General features: G+C 41.9%; 1 protein-coding gene across 4 annotated transcripts in view; it reads left to right on the top strand.

The window, feature by feature from the left end:
* Nucleotides 1-19536, top strand: part of LOC132405309 (dihydropyrimidinase-related protein 3-like) — a 235740-nt gene that overhangs the window by 78634 nt on the left and 137570 nt on the right. For 3 of the 4 annotated variants that reach the window (XM_059990017.1, XM_059990016.1, XM_059990019.1), the window contains exons 2-3: nt 11629-11717; nt 16193-16377. In XM_059990017.1, coding sequence (XP_059846000.1) covers nt 11629-11717; nt 16193-16377 — 274 coding nt within the window. Of the gene's footprint in view, nt 1-3841; nt 3953-11628; nt 11718-16192; nt 16378-19536 lie in introns of those variants that run through there. The other variant, XM_059990018.1, reaches the window with a different exon arrangement.

The raw sequence follows: 19536 nt of genomic DNA, 5'->3' as shown, positions 1-19536 counted from the left end.
AATAATGCAAATGATCTTTATTAAGTATAATGGCAGAGGATTGAAAAGGATAATCCATCCTGTTTTTTTTAAATGCTTCACCCAATGTATGTTCTCTATGGAAGCAGAACTCCTGTTTGTCCTTTTTGAGATTTGTATAATAGATAGGACAGGGTATGTATTCACATATTTGTTTTGTTTTTGAATAAGTCACTCCTATCGTAGCCATTTGGAATAAAAGATTAAGCTTACCAGTTGATGAGATGTTTGATATGTGGAAAAGACAGTTGGTGACTTGGGAAGGCTAGAGATGGTGTAACCTCAAAAGGACACAGATACAGCCAGTCCAGGGAGAAAATAGGCATTTGCAAGGACAGGGGAAGAGATGACTCTTAAAGTTGTTCATCTGCATAGTTAACTAAAGTACTTTGGTGATGGTCTTCTACTTATTAATGTTGTTTCTTGTTAGTATTGTAGACTTTTGAAGAGAATTTGCAATAGGCTGTTTTCCTAGACGTTGTTATTCTATAAAAATTGGGATTTTGGGTGCACTTAGGAATTTTGGAGAAGTGTGACCAAAGGCCCCATGTGATGCTAGGCATGTTTCAGAAACTTCTTGTATTATAGGACTAGTAACAGTGGTGGGTCAGGCTGTGATCTTTTATTAATAATTGTGGAATTCCTTACCAGTTTATGTAGTTTCTGATATGTCTCATCAAAAATATTTTGAATATTGTCCTATCATTAATGAGTAAATTGACAGTTGAGTGAATCAGCAAATTGAAAGAATATGTTAATGGAATGATTTAATCCATTAAATTATCTTTTCCTATATTGCTGTTAATGGAACTTGAAATCCACTGTCCCAAAAAGGCAGGAAGTATTTGTGACTAATAGTTTAACTTCAATAGTTTGTCTTTATTCTGTTAAGCAATCTACAACTGTATGTTGGTTAAAGTGAAAAGAGGCAGCAAGTACTGACTGTTCTGAAGAGTGGTGAGGAAATGTATGTCAGTGTGTTGGATGGGGCCCTCGTTTATCAAGGCCAGGTCAGGCTTTACGGTGTGGCGAATGAGCACTAGGGGCCTCTCATGTCATTTGGGTGTGAAGACTCCCTCTAGTGGTAGAGCCCTGCAATGCATTCTTCCAATTTGCACCACATTACCACTATACCTACTTCACTTCCTTTCTCCCCTGGTCCACTAGAATCAGACACCCTTCAGTCCCATGGCACACTGGCTTGTGGACCAACTCCTGTCAGCCAGAAAAGCCTCTTGTTTAAAGTGCTCAGAAGCTCAGTTTTTGGCAGCTTTAAAACAAGATGCTATATCAATGATGGATTACAAATCCTGCTTATTAATGTGATTTACTTTTAGCAGACAGCTGTGGGAGATATGGAGGAGGGCGCAGAGGTAGAATAGGATGAGCTGGACAAAGGAGTAAGGATATAAAAGTCAGTGTAAGACTGCTCTGTGGGAGGGATATCATCAGAACCGGCATGTCCAAATTCAAATCACTTGTAATCTTTCTGAAAATTCGTTAATTTTGTTTAGAACCAAGAAAATCTGCAGTTGCTGGAAATCCGAGCAACACACACAAAATGCCGGAGGATCTGAGTAGGCCGGGCAGCATCTATGGAAAAGAATGTTGTCGATATTTCATGCTGAAGGGTCTCGGCCCAAAATATTAACATAGATTACTGACCTACTGAGTTCCTCCAGTATTTTGTGTGTGTTGCTCTCATTTATAGGTCTTGTCTTAGACTTGCCTGGTTCCAGACTGGCATCTAAACTTGCTCCTTTCCCTACCTTTGTCTCCACTACAACATAGCATTGTGGAGTTTTGTTCTTAATCTCTGTTGTTAAATCCATCTCACCATCTTCAGAAATCTCAAGTGTTTTTGTCAATGATGGCCAGTACCTTGTAGTATCTTGCCATGTTATAGTTAACTCTTTCTCCTAAGCCTAGAAAATCTGATACTTCTCAAACGTGGAAATGAGCTGTGTGTGGGGATGGGTGGAAATTAGCAAAATGCTTCTATCTGGTCTCAAGTATCTATAGAATTGTCCTGTTCTTTCTTTCCTTTGGAAGGAGGAGTTTATGCATAGATTTATGGGTAATTGGTACCTATATCCATACCTGACCACAAATCCTTCAAAATGCATAAACCATGTGTGTCATTTGTTTTCCAGCTAGGTTATCCATTCGTTTTGCTTTGCCTGAACCAGTGGTGTTGATGCCACATTTGTTCCTCTGGTGAGATTTTACTCATGATTTAATACGATAAAGGATTATTGATTGAATGCAGTGCAGTGTGTTTTCCCAGCATCTTCCAACTGTTTTCAGTCTTTGCTTCCATTTAGTGCAATGCCCACCCTGTACACGCGAGGCCACACACTGATTCCTGGCTGGGTGTGTCGACTGGAGGCTGAGTTCCAAGCCCAACACTGAGTGAGGTACAGGTAGTCTACCTCAGGTAGAACCCAGATGTTCTAGTTTTGCTGGTGTTAGTTGACCTAGGGCGATGTTGGTGATGTTACATTGTCACAAAGGCCGTGTGAGATGGAGTTTAGACTACCAATGACCTGGGTTCAGTCCTGACTGTGGGTGCTCTCAGGGTTTGCACACTTTCCCTGTGACCACATGGTTTTCCTAGCAGGGCTCCAGTGTCCTCCCAGTATTAAAGACATATGGGCTGGTAATTGGACACTGTACATTGCCCCAAGTGAGAAGATAACTCAAAATCTGGTGGAGGGGAGGAGGGGGGAAGTTGGGGTGAATAAAAACTATTGCTGTAGGATTACTGTGAATGAGTAATTGACGATCGGTGTGGGAACAATGAGTGGAAGAGCCTGTTTCCATGTAGGGCCTCTCTGATTCTAAAACTCCCTACGTTCTCCCTTCTGAAGTACCTAACCCAACACAACCAGCATTCACAGTCTTTCCTGAAGCTAAAGTTTTGAAATAGACTGCATCATGAATTTACCTATTCAGTTTGTGGATTGGGAATTATGATCCAGTGTTCTTTATCAAGAAGTGCAAGGAATGTTGTCTTTGACTTGATCCACTTTGTATAAAATCCAAAACCTCTACAGGGGATGCCCTACTGGGGATTAAGATCTGCGACACAGTCACTGCATGATAGGAATAGGATTCCATGTGAGTATTTCAGTCACTTGCCTCCTTAGCCTGGGCAAGACTGCTTCTCAAGATGAGGTGGAGACAACTGAGAGGAGAAGTTTTGAAAAAAATATGGGTTCCTCAATCTTCAATGCTGCCTGTATCATGAAGGTATAAAGAAAGCTAATTTGGTTGTATGATTTACACCATTGCTTTTGATCTTGAGGCATAGTGTCAGTATATGGAGATTGTGGACTTTCTCTTTGGACTTGCACATGAAAGATTGCGGCTAAAATTTAAAAGCAAGAAACTTAACCCTAAGTGCCTGTTAATTATTAAGTTTGCCCTGCCCAGCCATCCATGAATCCAGAATACTTCACCATAGCACCAACCTGTTTCCTCCACAGTTCCAGGATTATTTTTTGCTGTAGGGTGCTATACTGTTAGCATCGTGTGCACGAAGATACTGGAATCGGGAGCCAAAACACTAATTGCCAGAGGAACTCAATGGTTCCATCTAGAGCAGCATCTAGAGTGAAAGGAAAGCTTAACCCAAGATATTGATGCCCTAATGCAGGGTCTTGAAATGAGAGGTCATCCTTCCTTTCCCGTAGCAGCTGCTACCTGACTGGGATTCTCCTGTAGCAGCTTCTCAGCATTGTATGCCTGACTTTGTTCTCTGCAAAGTTTCATGGTAGATTTGAAATGTATGAGGAGTTTGCAGAACCTCCAGCGATGTTGCTATCCTCTTAAACCGATGTTGAGGTCACTACATCGACAGTGGAATATTTGCGCGCCTGGGTTTATTTTGCGTGCTACAGAGAAATTGGCATGGTCTTCAAATTTCCATATGGTAAGGCTGATGAAAAACTGATTGCTTTAGGCTGGTAAGGATTGTCACAAGATTTAGCATTTTCGGCATGTGTAACAAAGGGGTGCATAAGGACTGAATTAGCTTAGTAATGATCATCTAATTGAGACTTCTGCTGAGTAAATTGCCTGACTCAATACAAGTCTTTCATTATTGTATTTGCATCTGTTTTTTTCCAGTTTTATTTACAAAACCTTTGAATACATGGGAACGCAAATGGCCATCTGTCAGGCTTCCTCTTTACTTAACTAACATGCTGCTTTGTGTGGGATATAAATTCATTGGTGGCTTTCTCTTCATGATCACATTTGATATCTCTCATTTTGGTGTTCTGTCCATTCACGTTGGAGACGCAGGGGTGTGTGTTCTGTGATTAGCTGTAAGCACAAAGATTCAAAGTACATTTAGTATGGAAGTAGCTATGCAGGGTACAAACCTGAGATTTGTCTTCCCCACGGACAGCCACGAAGCAAAGAGAAACATCAACCCTCCCCCCACGTGTGCAAACAAAACGCGCAAAGAGCAACAAAAAATGTGGAAAAACACAAGAATATAAAGCACAAAATCAAAGGAGTCCATGCACATTCAGTTCAGCTCAGTGTTTGTTATCTTCAGGTTGCCCCAATCCAAAATAGCAGCAAAAAAAGGAGTGACCAGAAAGACATCTTAACATGAACTACAGAGTCCAGTTCACAAACCTTCTCGATTAAACCTTGTCCAAGATCCAGAACTCGGGTACCATCCTCCGATAGCATCGGGGGGGGGGGGGGAAGAGAGAGAGCATTTGAACACAGACACGTCTTCCTTCAGCAGCAGCGAGCGAAAGGCTGGAAGAAGGTACTGACCTCTCACTCGCCTTGATGGTATCAATCTTCCTCAGCGCTTCAGTTGGCGAGGTCAGCAAGAAATGGAGTCGATCATGGGCCACGCCCCATCTCCAGGCTTCTTGGCCTTGAGGCTGCAGGCTTCACTTGAAGCCTCACAGAACCCGCTCGAAGACAGCGAAGCGACAGATTGCTCAAATGTCCCGAAAACACACCAGTGAAACGGAGAGCGCAACTGCTGAATCACAGGCTCCCACAGTAGCAGAAACATTTTTGAAAGAAAAAGAAGGCGTGAAAGAAATAATTTCATGAACCATCTGGAGGATATCGCCCTTGGGTGTGTTGTTCGCAAGCACCATCTTCTTAACAAAGCTTTGTTTTTTTAAGAAAAAAATACTATAGTGTATGGGTGGGATGCATTATGAACCTGTGGTTAGGTGGAGAGCAACCTCTTTATGGAAGGTACCTATAGGCTGAGCAACTTTTACTGACTTTTGCTTTGGTTGATCATTTAATTGCTTGGATGAATGGAAAGTTTTGTTTAAAATATTGAAACCTGGATGAAGATCTGTTCATCTCACTTTATTGCATTTATTAAATGAAGGTTGATATATACATGCTCCATAAAAATGAACAATTGCATCTTAATGTTTGGAACTCATCGTGAGCAGGAAGTGGCCTTTTCTTTGGAAGGGAGAAAGGACAATAGAACGTGCAACTGCGGTTTCTGTCCACGTGCCTGCTATCCTAGGGCTGCCTACGATGTTAAAGACTCAAAAATGCTTGATCAGCCTTGCAATGACCTGCAGTCTGGTCCCTGATTACAGGTAATTAATTTTCCCTTCTCCTGATGCTTTGGAAGACTCGGGTCCTCCATCTTACCCCGTGCTGTAACAGCTGAGGTTAAGATTTGGGCTGGTCTTCATACAACTGAACACATTATGTTGTTAGTTTTGCCAGTTTCTAAACAATAAGCAATTGAGTTCTGTTCAGTTCGAATGAGCAGTTAATCCCAGTTTAAGCCTGTGGAGGAAGGTTTTCCCCTTCAGAAGTGATCATATACTCAGTTGGCACCAGTTTGAAGAGCAACGTTGGCAATATTTATTACTCCATCTGTGGAGTATCTAATCATTGTTGCCCAGCTATTAGTACAAGCTTGTGTTACTGCCCATTGCACCACTGTCCTTCATCTCTGGTGGTGGTCTGGGCTTCTTTTCATGTCAGTAGCTTCCTCTAGGGTTTTGCTGCTTTCAGTCATGCAAGTCTCGGGTGAAGACTCAGGAATATTGTTGCATTCCAGTTATAGAACATTGCTGCTTTTGTAACAGTTTTGTTTTACCAGTCAGGGTTGTTAGACGTGAGCTGAACCCCTGAACCTGGAGGACAGATGGACAACCCTTAGTCTGGCCTCTACCCTTTGACCTGTTTGGTATGGGTGATCCTACCAAGAGCCAAAGCACAATTAGCACTCTGGGTCATTGAAAGACACAAGCCTCCAAGCCATGACAAGGTTGTGGTCCTCTTGGAGGTTAGTGGGAGCTTGCTCTATGCAAATTGGCTGCTGGATTCCTCGCTTTATAGAAGAATTTACATGTATATTTGGATAGTTCTGAGAGTTGTTATGCAAGTTTCCTTTTAATGCAGTAAAACTCTTAAGAGATTGGTTTCTCCTCTGGCTGAAAAGTTTAGAAACAGAGGGCACAGTCTTAGGTCAACCATACTGGACATAGATGAGAAGCTTCTTTGCTCTGTGACCGTGAAGTCCAAGATAGCATGCTGACCAAGGTTAGTGTTCCATCCACACCAAAACTTGTGCGTACTTGTTCCAAAGTATATAAATGCTATCCTGCCCCGGATTAAGATTTTTGACTAATAACTGTTCCAAGGCTACGTAACAGTGCAGTGACATTTCACATTTGACCAACCCATTCATTACAGGAACAAAAGACAAAGAGAAGATAAATCAAATAGCATTTGATTCGCGGCTGAAGGATGTGATATCAAGGGTTTTGATGAAAAACTTAGTTGAAGAGCTTGGACCTTAGAGGAGAGCTCTGGCAGAGAAATTCCACAGCTTCAGAATTGGCTGCCCTGGAAGAGGGAAATGTGTAGGATCCAGTGGCGGATGAACAAGATGGGGAAGAGCAAGGCTAAGAAAGGATTTGTTTATAAAGATGAACATTTTAAATTTATGGGAATATTGCAATAATTACGAACAAGATTGAGTGAATGTTGTTCTATTGTCATATCTAAAAAAAAATCCAAGCACTTTGAGATTGTAAATCCTGTTAGCTAAATAAAATGGATTGTGACTGTATAGCCAACAAGCAAAGTTCCTTAAGGTGGCTTCAAGCAAAAAAAGCACTGTGTGCTGCAGCATTATTATTGCTGGAGCCATAGATGGCAACGCGCCCTGAAGCTCCCTGCCCCTGTTTTGCAGAAGCGAATGTGCTCTTTTGGAATCAGTGTTTGTGGATGAAAGGGGAGGGGGAGGGGAGTGAAGGAACAGGACTAGCTATTCATTGTGTGCAGCTGTACCCATCTTCTAATTAACTCAATTAAGCTGCAGTCAGGGACTGAGTCTATAAACCTCCATCAGCGTGAGCTGATCAATTCAGCTTACAGCATCTCCAGAAGCATTAAAGACAGAATTTTCATAGCACAAAGCTTCATCTGTTGCTGATGCTCCTGATTCTGCTTGTAGATGTACAACTCCTGTGGTTCTGAAGGCCTGAAGCATTTGCAGCACCCCACCGTTACTAGGCCACGAAGCCCTTACAACTGACTTTTTTTTTGCATCAGTTTTAGAACCTAAACCTAATTAAGGCTGAATTTTGATCAGGTTTGAAAAGTGTTAATGACTAACAGTTCTGGGACTCTGGTTTAAAACTCTTGAGTTTCTAGATTCAGGTCCTTGATATGTGGCTCACTCAGTATGTCACTAATGACTCTTTATATTGCTACTTAACGTTTCTCTTGTCAAAGGAGTCTGCTGTATCTTGAACAGGGAAGTGTTTTCTGTTGAGGTTCTTTTCACAATACGTGGCATTATCCAGCAATGGAAAAGTCAAGCCTGTGTGTAAAGATTGAAGCCAATAGTCAGAATTTGACCAGCTAATGGGCAATCGGTTGCTGATTTTTTTTTTGTATGTGTTTTGTTATTGACATGTGTATTAATAAGAAGGTTTTGGTGTTGTAATAAGGTTCAAGCTATTAACAGTTCTTTCTGGCTTGCCTGCTTATTTTCGTGGGAATATTTGGGGAGGGAACAAAGAAGAATCTAAGCTTTTACCCCATAATGATCACCAAATGTTGATGCAAACACACTCGCTCATTCTGTTGCTCTCCCTAGTCCAAACTAATCAACTGTTAACTGGAATAGCTCCTGTCAAATTGTGGTCTGGATATTGCAGCCTGGCAGCACAAACACAGCATCCATTGTAATAAGCCACCTCCCAGCATGATGATGCTGGAGTGTTAAACTACCATGCCACCTTATTTTAACTTCACGTTTCCAGCACATGCAATTCTAATTCAAAGCGGCAGTAGTCAAGTACTGTTTTTAGACATGATGTCACTGAGTCAATGACTCCCTGTGTGCATTCCAAAATTGTCCTCGTGTTTTGAAAAATGCACTGCTCCTAATGTTTGAAAATGTGATTCAGTAAATTAAATAAAAGTGTGTCCGAACAAACTTTGGCAAGTTCACAACTTGTCAGAGTTGGAGAGAGCTATGGAAAGGAAGTGAGCCGTTCAGCCCAACAGGTCATTTCTACCAGGTGCAAGTTACAGTGGCCAATTAACCTGACAAATGCACTTTATTAGCATGTGACAGGAAATTGGAGCACCCACATAGACATTGCATTCACCTCTATAGATCACATCTATCTCTGTCACATGATGATGCTGAAAATCTAATTCTAATCAAATAGGCTAGATTACTGCAATGCACTTTTTCCTGGCATCCCAAAGTAATCTATTGACAAACTTCAATTCCTTCAGAAAGCCACTGAGAATTTTAACTAGTCAGGATGAGGGAACATATCACTCCCATCCTAGCTACACTGCATTGCTTTCCTGTATCTTTTAGGATTGATTTTAAATTTCTCTTATCCATAAAGCTCTCAATGGTCTGGGACTGGAGTACGTCACAAAATCACTTTAGTGTTATAATCCTACTCAAACTCTCAGTTCTTCTGCAGGTCTCCTAAATTGAAGCAATCTCCCACAAAAGATAATTGGTCAGCTTTTTTTTAAACTACGTTCCTAAACTGTGGAATTCAATGCCTAAAACTATAAGGGATGTTTATCACCTTTCTCCCATGGTCCACTCTCCCCTCCTGTTGATTCTTCCTCTCCTGCCCTTTACCTTTCCCACCTACCTGGTTCAACCTATCTATCTATCCTTCAGCTTCTTCCACCACCCCCACACCCACTTTTTTTAATTCTGGCGTCTTCCCCCTTCCCTTCCAGTCCTGAAGAAGAATCTTGACAACTGTTAGTTTATTTCTATAGATGCTGCCTGTTCTACTGAGTTCCTCCAGCATTGTGTGTGTGTGTGTGTGTGTGTCTCTGCTATGGATTTCCAGTATCTGCAGAATCTCTTGTGTTTATAAGGGATGCAAACTGAGTTGACACTTTAAACACTGGCTCAAAGCCTATTTATTTAACCTTGATTTTAACTAACATCTTTTTGACTTTTATTTTCATGTTTGCACTTTATCCCATTGTAAAGCACTTTGAACTTCATTTGTACGAAAAGTGCTCCAAAATGTTATTGTTATTAACTCCCTGTGTCTTTCAGTAGGCTTCAACCACGTATGCGTTGGATTATTTACAGATTTGGCACCTATTGCAGAATCCAGATTCTTCTTCTGTGTGTTTTTTGACTTTCATACTTCATGCCAAGGTTGCTTTTGATTTAGACTTTCGGTGACAATAGTGGGTTGTGGCTCTTTTAGTCATTGAAGGTGATGCTATCTAACACCAGCAGGATCTTTCCACATTCCTGTGAATCTGCTACTCTCTTTTCATCTGATGGTGTTTGATGAGCAGGCATCAGCAGTGTTGGGCTGGGCTGGAGTTGCTGGTAGTAATGAAACGAACGGTACTGCTCAAAGTTTTAAAAATGATTAAAGGATCTAGAAGGTACATAGAAAGAAATTCTGGTCTCTGAAGAGTCTAGAACAGGAAGCATAATCTAAATTAAAGCTAGTTTTTCCAAAAAAAAAAGTATTAGTTAACTATCTTTCTCCCCAAGTTATTTTACCTGCGGAGGGGTTGGTTAGAATTATGAAACTGGTAGATTTTGCAGCACATGGTATTATAGGTTAAAAGACCATTAGCTGCTATCTAAATGAATAATGAAGTATTTTTGAGAGATTGAATGGTCTACTCTTATTTATGTTTCTTATGTGATAGACAAGCCCAAGGGGGTTGGTGGTAGTCCACTGGCTAAATTCATCAGTGTTGTGGTTAATGCTTTTGGATTGCAGTCGAGGACAGCCATTTGGGTGGGTAGTGGGGCAGCTGGGGACTGTTGCTCCTCAGGAGAAGTGCCCTTAAGAGAGTGCATGGGAGAATCTGTGATGCCGGTCAGTTTATCGTGGGTGTGTCTTATTCAGAGGGAACTTGAAGGGCTAGGAAGAGAGTGAGCTGTGGAGGCAGAGTGTGACTTCTGGAGGGATTTTCAGTGTGCAGCTGCAACTCCTGTGTCTCTGAGTGAAGTGGGTGGGGGGGGGGCAAGCTCTACTCTGATCTAAATTAATGATGGAGCAAGCTTCAGGAGTTCGGGTAGCTAAATCCTGTTCCTAATCAGGCAACAGTTTTACGTCCTGTTCCTCCATTTACAATAAAAGTGAAATGCTTTCATGCAAGTTGACCATGCCATGTGTTACTTTGATGTGTCTGATACTTTACTGTGCCACATACAGAGACCACTAATATATATGTTTGCTTGGTGCTGTCATCGGTTTTTTAGCCTTGTATTTTCCCCAGTCTCTGTGCTGTGTTTTATAGGCAAATCCTGTTCTCTTGCTGGACTCATTAGACCAAGAGACTCCTTGAAGTTGGCACATCAATCAAGGGCGAAGTGACTGGTTTAATATACGTATACATCAGAGTGGACCTTTTATAACCTGCTTAAAACTAAAGCTGGAATATAAAGACTTTATAATAAACATAGTATCCTGTGAGGGCAATAAAGAAATATTGCTTATTTCTTTCTCAACTGATCTTTCTTTGCATTTAAATCAAGGAACCAAATTATTATTGCAATTAAAATGGTGCAACTAGTTTGTCCTTTTGCCTGTTCTGTTGTGCACATAGACTGATTAATATATTTGCACCACATTTTTGGTAAAAGGGGAGATGGGGTGCAGATTAAATATTTCAGCTATGACCACAAGTGGCCAATTAACATTAGTGGTAAAACCTTGCTTGTCCAAATTTGGAAACATCTGAAGTTTTGTTAAGTGTTGAATGCAGATTGCAAATCAGACATATTATAGGTTTCCAGTCTTTTCATGGAGCATGATTTTTGAAGGGAAACTTTGAAGGAAATGACTGTGCACTATTTGAATTGATCTTGACTAATGGTGTACAAGTAAAAAGAGCTGCCATTAAAAGCCCAGTTCAGTGGCTGGGTGGCTGCAGCGATGCCTGGGAAATTGCTTGTGATCCTCGGAGAATTTGGGAAACATTCTGAGTATCTGTGTCCTCTGCATGAGATGAAACTTTGACTGCAGAACTTGAGTGTCTGGTTAAAACTTGATGTCAGTTGACTTGTATTTTTACTAATGAGCTGGCAATAACTCCTGTGTTTCCAATCCCTAGAGTGACCGACTGTTGATCAAAGGAGGCCGGATTGTCAACGATGACCAGTCCTTTTATGCTGATCTCTACATGGAAGATGGGCTCATCAAGTATGTAACATTTTTTCCCCAGTGATTAATCTAGTGAAGAGCATATCTCACTGAGCCAGAGAGGCAGCAGCACTCTGGATAACCCATCAAACCAGTTTCAGAATTTTAATTTGGTAAAAGTTCTGGGAAATTGGAAAGAAAAGGGAGGCTGTCGTTATCACAGTAGTTCTCTTGTACTTTGTAGAACGTTTGTGTTTTTTCAGTTATGAGATACTTTGAAATCTAGCCACAGTGTTGCTGTAGATCGTTAGGAGATCCCACTCTTAGCACTTCAGTGGAGCCGATTTGCATCCTTGTCTGGCATAACTGCCTGATAATATGACCCAGCAAGCTATCTAAAGACCTTTGACAGTAGTTCAGGAGGTTGGCCACCACTATCTCGTCCCTGCCCCCTGCCTGGCTGTTGGACCTTGATGGTCACTCAGATAAGGTCAGCACCTTACTTCCTGGGTGAAGGTGAAGTACCTGTGGTTGTGCCTTTCCAGTGATTCATTGCTTCTGCACACTACAGCTGGAGGACCATCTCTGTACCCGGCTTAACAAGGCCCTAAACTCCTGATCCTTGTAGTTGTCAGTTAGCTATCTTTTCTTCGAGGACTCTGCCAAGGCATGTGGGATAACATCCAGTCCATCGCCACCTTAAGTGGTACAAATTAGGTTTAATCACTAATGATATGCTACAAGTTGGTCAGGAAAGGGATACATGATGATGCACTAATGACCGTAGCCTCGCCTCTCTTCACAAGGAAACACGAGCGACGTGAGTACATTACAGGGCATGTATTGTCCCAAAGGTACAATAAGCATAGACAAAAAGTGTCCTGTCTGAATTTACTGTACACATCATGAATAAGATCAGAAGCAACATACTTTACACTGGCTGGTCATTAAACCAAAGTTTTCAACCAACATCTTGTCAGGTCTGGTGGCCATGGGTGATTCCTTCATTGCACGTTTCCAGCACCACTCAGTTTGCCCCAGTTTTCCTTCAGCAGATTTGTGGACAGGCTTTCTTAAAACTAAAGTTCCACTTTTTCTTATTTGCTTGTGCCACAAGAGTTCATTTCAACCCACTGAGTCTCTGTCAGCTCACAGATCAATCCCATTCCCTGCAACCTCCTCTTCCCGGGTTCTGCCACTAGTCTACACTCCAGGGTCAGTTTACATTAGCTTCCTTGCATGCCTTGGGGAGGAAGTCCGAGCACCTGTTGGAAAGCCACACAGTCACAGGGACAAGGTGCAAACTCCTCATCGCACCCGATGTCAGGATGGAAGTTGGTTGGCATCTGTTTTTGAGATGGTGTGCCATTTTCCTTAAATAGTACTTTAGTTTGGCATACATAGACCACCAGACTATTCATTGTCTGTAGTCCAGGCCAGGCTGGAAGAACACGGAAAGCGTGAGGTTGCAGGTCCTGAATTATAAAACAAGAGATTAATTAGAGGTGTTTATGATTAGGTCCACTTGCCTCTTGCTCTCATTTTCTGTGAGATGCAAATGTGGGGGCTGCAGAAAGGATCCAGCTGCACTGGATTGTAAGAGCTTGCTTAGAATCACAAGAAGCAGTAGTTGCTGTTAGCAAGTGTTGGTTGAAACCTTGGCACCCCTGTGATTTTTTTTGGTATTATCGGTACAGGATACTGAAAGAATGTATGTGGTTGCATCTCTCAATGCCTTGCAATTATATCTAATCTTGAATTTGGTTGGAAAAAGCTCATAGGATCATAAGGCTTTCTTCCATTGATAGTCCAACTGTGGGCGGGCTGAATTAGTTGATTAAATTCTCGACCGTGGAGTCAGAGTTTGAAACCTGGTGATGATTACACTATAATGACTTTATCGACCTTTAGTATCATGGTCTGACTTAACTTGACCTTATTTGGAGCTCCTTTACCATATCTGAGTCTGGGTTCTGGAATCTCAGCTGGAGGTGATGGTGACTCATAATTCCGATTGGGGGAACTGGTTATTGATGATTGATGTGCTTTTTGCCTGTAACCTAAGCTAGAAAGTTGGGAGAGGGCGTGCAGAGGAGTTGCAGAACAGAACTGGAGGAGACCCTTCTGGGTGAGGTACATCCTCTCTACAGAGTCCCACCTGATGTTCTAGGGCAGAAGTCAGTAACCAAGGAGTGTAAAAGCTGTCTGTTACGGGAGGGTGCTGGCTGATCATTCCTGTTTCCTGGGCTGACTGTTTGGCCTTCCGTGCCTCTTGGCCAGAATGGCGTCCCTAAAGGCAGCTCATACAGCCACAATCTCGCAGCAACAGAGACCTGGTTGTCCTCAACTGTTGCCTGTCTGGAGCTTCCACGTTCTCCCTCTTTTCATGTGAGTCTATTCCCACTGTCCCAAAGACTTGCAGCTTGTTTAATTGGCCGCTAGGTTGTCCCGAGTGTATAGATGAATCTGTGGAGAGTTGATGAGAATATGTTGGGAAAGAGGATTAATGTAAATGGGTGATTGAAGGTTTGCGCAGTCTTAGTGGGCTGAATGGCCTGTATCCCTCAATGCTTGTACAATTGTCCTGTATAGAGTGCTGCAGCCATGTGTAAAGCATAATGGTGTTAATTTGCTTCTGGCCCTCAGACAGAGCTGATCCATACATCTTGAGGTTTCTAGTATTTCTGATACCACCCACAAACTAACCACACAGCCTTAGTCACCAGAGGCTATTAATTGTTTAGTCTTTGTCTTTTGAGCTATTTTCATGATCAGCATTCATTTTTTTCCAGCTCATGAGCAGCATTCTTTCTGAATGTCTTTGTATGTGGCGGAGGAGAGCTGTTGATCCTGGCTTGTTGACTGGACCAGTGCCACACGGTGGCGTAGTGGTTAGCACAACGCTTTACAGTACAGGCGACCAGGGTTCAATTCCTGCTGCTGCCTGTATGTTCTCCCTGTGACCGGGGTCCCATGGCTTTTCCTCTCAGTCCAAAGGCATACTGGTTGGTAGGTTGATTGATCATTGAAAATTGTCCTGTGATTAGACTCGGATTAAATCGGGGGAATTGCTAGGCAGTGTGTCTCGAAGGGCTGAAACAGCCTATTCCATGCTGTATTTGAACAAGTAAAACAAAAAAAAATGTAAGTGTTGGGTGTTCTGCTGATGGTTTGATATGAAACAGAGGTAGAGCAGTCAGCTGGCAGTTAAGCGTAGGAGAGGCGAGGAGGTCAGAGCTGTCCTGCGTGCATGAGAGTTGGGTGGGGACAGGATTGCACTTTTTCACTTTGGAAATAAATAAAACAGCAGCTCAGCAGGTCAGGCAGCATCTGTGGAAAGAGAGCCGCCATTAACATTTCAGCTCTACCTTTTCTTGAGGAGTTACTCCTGACGTTGGTGTGCTTTATGTATTTCCTATGTAATCAGCTGGGATGTCAGCACATTTTGCTCTTGTTCCATTATTTTGCTTCCATATATTTCCTTTCTCGCCTTCCCGCCCTCTCACCCTCCCCATTCACTTCCCATCAGTCACGTCTCCAGCTGCCACTGTCCGAGTCAGCCTGTGAACAGTGTTTTCACCATGTAGGAGTCAGCACTCCTTGGAAAAATCAGGAGGGGAAAGGAGTCCTGATGAAGGGTCTCGGCCCAAAATGTTGACTGTACTTTTTTCCAATAGATACTGTCTGATCAGCTGAGTTCCTCCAGCATTCTGCGTGTGTTTGGATTTCCAGCATCTGCAGATTTTCTCTTGTTTGTGAAAGGATTACAAGAGCCTTTAATTCTGCTGTGCACAGCTTTGAGGAATTTAGCCTGACATGGGTTAAAGATCTAATGTCTCTCAGTTAAGAAAAGGCAAATGTCCAAACTTCCTGTTCCTAATCTCTATCCTGATAGGGAAGGAGGAGTGGGAGCATGCCAGAAACGATGGAATTGGAGTTCACTGTGATTTCCCATTTAGTGGATGGCCACCACTCAAACCCCAGCTGTATCATTAGCCATCAGCAAGTGCTGGAGAATGACTGATGGGTTAATGCCTGTGGGAGGAGAAAAAATGGACAGGAGTAAATAGAATTAAAATGCATTTGATTATTTATAGGCAGGAAGAAAACTGGAGAAGTGACACAAAAGTAGGAAATGCTGAGGGTACTCAGCAGGTCAGGCAGCATCCACAGTAAGAAATCAAATTAACAATCAGTTTGATGACCTTTCATCGGAAGAGCCATCTTGATTCCCAGCATGAGTAGGCTGGAGGAACTAAGGTAGATACATATAATCAAAGAGGCCTTCAGCTAATGGAGAACCTTAACTTTGTAGCTAGCTTATGATTTCCTCAAAGTACTGATCACATTTTGAAAATGCTTTTAATTATGCAGTTTATTGGAAGCATAATAAGGTAGAAATATTTCCCCTTTGTGTTGCTGCCACTGCTATTATGAAATGTATTAGAAATCTATCTCAGTAAATTCCACTTCATCTTTTTTTAAAAAGGATTTCAATCATAAATAATAAAGCAAAGCTGTCTTTCTCTCGTTAGGCAAATAGGTGACAATCTGATTGTCCCTGGAGGAGTGAAAATCATTGAAGCTAACGGCAAGATGGTTATCCCTGGGGGAATCGATGTGCACACCCACTTTCAGATGCCTTACAAGGGGACCACCACTGTGGATGATTTCATTCAAGGAACAAAGGCTGCCCTGGCAGGTGGAACCACCATGATAAGTGAGTCAAGCAGCCACCTCATTCATATTTAAAAACACATCTTTTTAAGCTGCCTTTTATTCGTAGCAACTTGCTTTTCTGTACTGCCTATTCAGTGCATCCAAAGGAAGCTTAAACAACACACTTCAACAAAGCACAGTGTGTATCGAGGAAATGTTTCATATGGGAATGTTTTCTTTCTCTTGTCAGTCAAGTTTTAAATCTGCAACTTCCCACCACCAGTTTAGTTTTATCTCTTTGCAATGGATATGTCAAAATTAGTCTTATAAAAGCTGTCCATTGAGTCTTAATTGACTGAGTGGACTCCAAGTTTGGGATTGAGTGGAGCAGAATTCCGCCTGTTTTTGCATTCTTCTAAATGATTGCAGATCAACAATAAACTGAGAATTGAGAGCTCTGTGTACAAGGATCACATCTTCCTTCTCTCTGTCCAAATATTGTATGCAATATAGGTCACAACACAACTCAAAAGTGTGTCCTGCTCTTGGAGACTGCAGAACAAATGATGTATATTAGACTGAGAGCCTGAAGGATCTGAGATGTGAGCAATATTAGAGTATTTTGAAGAGTATTGAAGATAGAAAATGAAAGCTCAGTCCCAGAGCATGTTTAAATCTCACTCTAGATACTGGTTGATCCAGGCTTTAAATGAGAAAGATAATATAGGATGAAAAGAGAACATCCTCTTCATTGAGATTATGAAGGATCCCCTAATCACTGGTAGCCCAAGTACGCCATTTTAGAAAACCTTTAGAGCAGAGGTTCCCAACCTTTTCTATGTCATAGACCAATAGTATTAAGCAAAGCGTTGGTGGACCTCCGGTTGGAAACCCTTGCTCTAATGGGTGATGTAGTTTTGGTGGAAAGATTTTCTGAAAAGTGTGAGCATTTTGGGTGGAAGTGGGATCTGGAACTGATCCTTTCAACCTTTTGACTCAATGACTATGACTTGGAAAACTTCCTTGGTTAACTAAAGGAGCTGAGCAAGAGTGTTTCTTTTTATTTGCTGAAACTAGCTAAGGAGTTTTTTGCCTTTGGGAATTTTTACTCCGGGAGAAAGAGGCAGAAAACATTGGCCAAGTCTGACATCTAGTAGACTGCTCTGATGTGTCCTTTTTCCCGTTTTGCTTGTCATCAGTGTGGTTCTAATTGGAACTGAGGGATCATTGGGAGACGGATATTAATCATCGTTTGGAGGAAACTGACTCAAAAGTGAATTGAATGAGCAAAAGCCTAAAGAGTGGTTTTAATGTTGATGGGCAGACAAATAGTATAAAGAGAAAGCCTCAATCCCTTGTGGTAACACTAAGTGACTACATAGCTGAGTTAGTACATTGCCATCTACATCAGTTACAAGCAATGCAAAGACATGACAATGTGCTACCATCAAATAATGAATTTCCAGCCGCTGGGTATCTCCCTCAGGTTGCAGTCTGTGAGGTGGTTACTTCCATTGTTTGTGAAAATGGGCTCTATTGGTACTGTTAGATCCCAATATTAGGAAAACTGAAAGACTATTTTTTGCAAAGATGCATCACTAATTGTGTTCCTGCAGCGCCACTGCATCCCCAGATCTGCGGCAGCTGCAGAAGAGTATTTGCAGGAAAGAGCGGGGCCTCTGCTTGTTAACAGCTCATTTGTAAGTGGTGAGAAGTGCCTGTTAGGTGATGGGTTGGAAAGGACCTGTGACGCCTGCTGCTGCTGAGGACTTCCCAAAGGAGTGGATCAGCACACGGTGGCTCCTTGCACAGAGGTTTTGAGAATGCTGTTGAAAATGGACAGAGTGCTCCCTTTATCAGAAAAGTTTAAGGTGAGAGGGGGATAGCTTAAAAGGGGTGTGCAGGGCTAATTTTTTTTTGACAGTTGTAGGAATGGGGTCATGGTGAAGCACGTACTATAGTGGCATATAAGTGGACTTTAGACTGGCACATGAATATAGGAAAATAGCGAAGCAGGGATATAGGGATATGGCCCACATCCAGCCAGGAGATGTAGTTTAATTTGACATCACATTTGGCACAGACATCATGCACTGAAAGGCCCGTTCCTGCACAATGATGTCTTTAGTTTGTATTAAAATATAGTTTTGATATTAAAACATATGCCAAACAAAGATGAATTTAATCCAAAGAAAGAAGGATGTGTGACTTCAATTGCCAAGTAAGGTGGGAAAAAAACTTACAAAGTATATCATGAGTTGTCCTATTGGTGTCATTTTGCACTTTCTTTTGTTCCCATACCCTTAACAGGCTTCCACAGAATAATGGTAGCAATTTCTGTTTTCTAGCCATGCTCTCGTATTCCTATGCTGATAAATCCATTTAAGAGTTGTCGAGAAGACTTGTTTAACCTGAGATTGGGGCATGGATTTCTATCATGAGTTGAAAAAGAAGAACCTGGTGGCTGTATGGGCCTAATTAAATCATCCTGGGGTTCAGTGAATCTTCCAACATGGAAACTGGCTCTTCACCCCCCACATCAATGCAAGCTAGCAGTTAACCTTTTTGTTTCACCCTGTGATGACCCTTAATGAAGTAATTAATTGGCTGGGAAGCACTTTGTGTTGATTCTGAACTTGTATGAAAAGTGCTGTGCACAAGTGATTTTCAGTTTAATGTTTTATGCACTAAATAAATTTGTTTTTCTTTGGAATTCCTTAGAAAACCAAAATGTTTAACTTGTGTGATATTTAGTGTGAAAAGAGAAAAATTGCACAGGCTTATTGAAAAATGTGACCTGTTTCTATTTGAATTGCACTTGATGGATAGAGTGGTGACCCAGAATTTCCTGGCAGTGCTGAAAATAAAACCGGCTTTATTCTCAGTCACCATCTATGTTCATGCATACCTTTGGTAGATCTTTGAGTAGTAGACTGCTTTGGTGCTTGGCTCCCTGGCGGATGAATTCTTGCATAACACAGCTTTCTGAATATGGCCTCATAAGGCAGGGGTCAGAACAAATCCAATGCAAAAATTCTGTTTAAAAATGGGTGACAGCTGGCTAAGCTGCACCCTTGACTTAGCCACCTGTTAAAGGTTTCAAGAAGCATAAATATTTTTGGTATCCAGGTACTTTTATTTTGAGGAGTTCAGTGGTTAGGTGCCCCAGTGAGGACCTTTGGAATTGTGTGTATGCTTGCATGGGTAAATGGCATGTGGA

This window comes from Hypanus sabinus, chromosome 15, assembly GCF_030144855.1.
Source record: "Hypanus sabinus isolate sHypSab1 chromosome 15, sHypSab1.hap1, whole genome shotgun sequence".
Classification (NCBI taxonomy): Eukaryota; Metazoa; Chordata; class Chondrichthyes; order Myliobatiformes; family Dasyatidae; genus Hypanus; species Hypanus sabinus.
This window is presented reverse-complemented; position numbering and strand designations above follow the sequence as displayed.